The sequence below is a fragment of the Spinacia oleracea genome, chromosome 6 (assembly GCF_020520425.1).
Source record: "Spinacia oleracea cultivar Varoflay chromosome 6, BTI_SOV_V1, whole genome shotgun sequence".
In the NCBI taxonomy this organism is placed as follows: Eukaryota; Viridiplantae; Streptophyta; class Magnoliopsida; order Caryophyllales; family Amaranthaceae; genus Spinacia; species Spinacia oleracea.
Window position 1 is genome coordinate 43204030 of NC_079492.1, and position 4306 is coordinate 43208335.

Consider the following 4306-nt stretch of genomic DNA (forward strand, 5'->3'; position numbering starts at 1 on the left):
TTGTAGTTGTTTTCGTTGATGATATTTTGGTATATTCTAAGAGTAATGAGGAACACGAGGAGCATCTGAGAAAAGTGTTAGATATGTTGATTGAAAACCAGTTATATGCTAAGTTGTCGAAATGTGAATTCTGGCTTAAGGAAATATCATTTTTAGGTCATATTATCTCTGAGAAAGGTGTATCTGTTGATCCTGAGAAAATAAAAGCAATTGTGGAATGGCCTAGACCAACCAATGTACCTGAAGTACGGAGTTTTATGGGTTTAGCGGGATATTATCGAAGATTCGTTCATGTTATTCCAGTAGGAACACGCACAAGAGGGGGGGGGGTGAATTGTAATTAGAACTTTGGTAAAGTTTCTTGCGGAACTTAAGAAACAATCAAGGAACTGAGAATAGAGAAGACAATAACAATAATTGTGAAAACTTCTTGACACTAATCAAGAAGAGAATTCCTTTTATTATAGTAATGCCTCGATTACAATAATCTCTCCAACACAAGTTCCTCTCAAACTTGTGTTCCTCACAGTAATCTTCTCTGATTACAGCTCTTTCACTCCTCTCTCTCAGACTTAAACTCTAAGTCTCAACAAGATAACTCTATCCTTACTAATACAAAATACAAATTGTGTTTGGATAACTCTAGATATTAATGATGTTTTGGTGTATATATGGCACTTAGGAACTTTAGGATTAACTAGGACACAAACTGTTTTAGAAAAATCTTTGACAATGCGTTTTTAGGAAAGCAAGAACTTCTTAGAAAGTTTGTGTATTTTTTTCAGAAAACTTCTTGGCCTTATATAGAGTTTTGTCCTTAGGGTTTGTTCCCTTCAAAAACTCAACTGCCAACAACTGACACTTTGATTTTCACGTCCCTAGACTTGAGGAACAAGGGGAGACCACTTCCCACTCAACTTCCTCAACTGCTGGACGTGTTTAAGACTATGTCAATCACTGAAAAATGTTTATTTATTTTGTCAAAATATTTAGGAGAAGTTTTAGGAAGATAAAAACTGTTTTTATTTAAGTAACAGAATTTGATGAAAATCTTAATTTTATTAAATAGGAAAAGATATTTTATTTAAAGTATTTTCCTTAAAACTGTGTTGCTTGATATTTTGACAAAAACACACGAGTAATCCATGTTCCTCTAGTTCCTTATATACTACTTAACATATTAATATATTACATATAATCTAAGCAGGATAAACTACCTAGACATATATGTCTTTCCTTTGGTGAGGCATTCGACTCTGAAGCTTCACTTGTTCCAGCTCAGGAACAATAATGAGTTCCTCTTATATTTAAATAGGAACTCGTTGCCATGAGTTTGTAATAGTTCTTGTGAATATTCGGAACTCTTGATATGTAACTGTGTTGCTCCTCTTGTGACTTCAAACTGGAACAAATACAACTTCCAGCTCTGGAACTCCAGTGACTGTTCCAAGTGTACATTAGGAACTTCACCATCTGATTCAAGTTCCTATCCTAATAGAAACTTGGGCATTTACCTGTTCAAAGTCATTTAGCAACCATAATCAGGAAGTTTGCAATATGTGTGTGTCATCAACCAAAACTTAGGAACAACAATATTCCCCCTTTTTGGTGATGACAACACTTGCAAACTTTTTACAAAGAGAGTAAGCACAAACAGGAACTTATACAGACTATTGTGAAACAGAACACAAAAATTGAAAAACAGAAGAGAAAGGGAAAAAAAATAAACTTACAGAGAGATTCAGAGAGATTGATGCAGGAACTGGGATTGAGTGTACCTTGGAAGTTTGCACCCTTGACTTCCCCCTGTTGACATCAACAAAAAGCATAGCACGAAATATAGCCATTCCAAACACAGTGCCCCACGATCAACGTTTGGCAAGTTAAGCTAGCCTCAAAGTATTAAACCAACTCATACAATAAATTGAAAGCAAGCAGTAATGATCAAAACTAGAAAGCACAAATAGGTGTAACCAAGCAAGTCAAAATAAGATGGAACAAATACCCAAGTTTGAAAATTATACAAATCAAAAGCAAATTAAAAAGATTGTTCCATGGCAAAAGATAAAAGAAACATGGGATAGGGTGATTAGGCTTGGGATGGGGAACCAGAACCAGCAGTTTCTTCTATCACAGTCTCCTCAAAAGATTCCAGATTGTTGATCTTGGTGAGGATTGTGGCACGAGTTGCATTGGCTTGTTCTGAGTAGTGGTGAAGATTGTTTTGGAGAGACTTGACACTTGTAACCAATGCACCTATGTGGGCCTGCATTGAGCTAATCCTGTGATCTGTTCCCTCCTGCAGTTCCACCAGACGAGCAACTGTTGCCTTCAGCTCCAATATCTGATCATCCTTTGTGTTCCAGGCACCCCCATGATCTTGAACATGTTCCTGTTCAGATGGAACACGACGAGCTTTGGACTTTTTGGAGGATCTGGGTGTCCTTTTTCTTGGCCCAACTGTTTCAGGTAGTTCCTCTTGATTCAGTGGAACCGCATCCTCCTCTATGGGCATCTCCTTGACATCCCCTTCCTCATTTATTTCCATGAAGACAGGCTCTCTTTTCTTGTTCTCCTTCATTGCCACCCTCAAGCTCTTTCTTTTTCCTTGGGATCCTACACTCTTCCTGTTCCCTCGAGATAAAGGGACCTCTATTTGTTCGAGTTCCTCCTCCTCCTCCACTTCTTCTTTAACTACAGTGCCCTCCTGATCTTCCTCATCTTGTTTCTCTTCCTTTCCAGCCCTAATGACTTTACCCTGAACCACTTTAAGATTTAATAGATGGAGCATTTCAAGTTGAAGGATTTGGGTGGATTTTAAGGGAATCACAGAGTATGGGCTAAGGTCAACTGAGAAGCTTTTGAAGATTTCTGTGAGAAGGGAGGAATATGGAATTTTGAATTTGGGGATACAGGTGGATAAGTGTTTGATCATGATTGCAGGAAAGTTTATGGGAATTTTCCTTTCAAGACAATACATGAGACATGCATCAAACAGACTTGCTATGTTCCTTTTCTGAGTTCGAGGAACTACACCTCTCCACACAATATTAAACAGTAATTTTTTAAGAGGTGAAAAGCAGTTGTGTGAGGTGGAGGTGGATACTTTAGAATCTCCCCCAATGGAACCAACTATATCTTTCTCATCTACATTATCTATGGTCACTGTGATTTGACCTTTGAGCCACATATCAAAACCCCTATTGGGTGTACCAAACAGCTGTTCCAGATAAGAGGCATCAAATTCGATGCGAGTTCCATTCACTTTACTTGAACATACATTATCAACACATGCAAAGTTCTTGCAGAATTCTTTCATAGCTTCAGGAATTAAGGGGGATTTGGCATAGGTACTCAACAGACTTACCCATTTTTGTTGTTCAAGGATTTCCATCAACTCTTTAAATTTCGTGGCTTCACACCATGTTGAGTTGATTGCGAACCCCTCGACCAGGTTGTTTTCCTTTGCAGTGAGTTTCTTGGACCCTTTTGCTTCCCCCTGAGTTTGAGCATTCTCCTCTGTTTCCTCGATGTTTTCACCAGAAGCTTCCACTCGTCGTTTTTTGGATTTTCTTGTGGAGGATCTAGGGTTTGAGATTGGGGATTTCATTTCGATGTCAGTGTCGGTTTGTTCCCCTTGAGTGATTGCGAGCATTGGATTGTGGGATCGAAGAGGAATTGGCGATTGAATGGGTGAGGTATCCATGGGAACTGGAGATGAAGGGTTTCTCTTTCGTTTGAGGGAAGTGAGATCAGTGTTGTTGCTTGTGAGAACCATGGTGAAGGTTTTTATAGGTGAAAGGAGAGGTGATGTCAGTGGAGAAGGCGTGTGGGAGAGAGAGAAAGGGGGTTGCATGGATTGAATGTGGAAAGGGAAGAGTTTCTCCTATTTATTGCCAATGGAACCGTTCCAAACATTCTTTGAATATGGGTATTTGGTTTTGAATTTTAAAAAATAAATAAATAAAAGATAAGAGGAAAATGTAAAAAAAATTGTGTTTGACTTTGACTTCCTTAATTTCGTATCTCTGACTTAACTAGTTTGAAAGGAACTGCTTACCTTGCTCATTTGGAGTGTGAGTGAATTTGCCACGATGGTAAGCTTCAACTATGTTTTCACACAAGATTTTGTGTTTGTAATAGTCTATATGTACCATGATTTTTGCTTTTGCCTTAGAGGAACTTCAATTTAGCAATTACCTTAGCTTGATCATTCCGAGTTCCATTCTCATTTTCTCATGTTTCTCTCTGTTCAAAGGCTTAGTTAAAATATCAGCAATTTGGTGATCAGTTTGGCAAAAATCTA

General features: G+C 38.2%; 1 protein-coding gene across 1 annotated transcript; it reads right to left on the minus strand.

Annotated features, from left to right (window-relative positions):
• Positions 1-434: 434 nt before the first annotated feature.
• LOC130464130 (uncharacterized) lies at positions 435-3856 on the minus strand. The gene is made up of 2 exons (XM_056833549.1): positions 1734-3856; positions 435-1514 (listed from the first exon to the last, which is right to left on the minus strand). The coding sequence occupies exon 1, from the start codon at positions 3854-3856 to the stop codon at positions 2090-2092; it is 1767 nt and encodes a 588-aa protein (XP_056689527.1). The 3' UTR covers positions 435-1514; positions 1734-2089.
• Between the last annotated feature and the right edge of the window lie 450 nt (positions 3857-4306).

Excerpts from the sequence above, each read along its gene's own strand:
- LOC130464130 (XM_056833549.1), bottom strand. The coding sequence starts at position 3,856 with ATGCAACCCCCTTTCTCTCTCTCCCACACGCCTTCTCCACTGACATCA.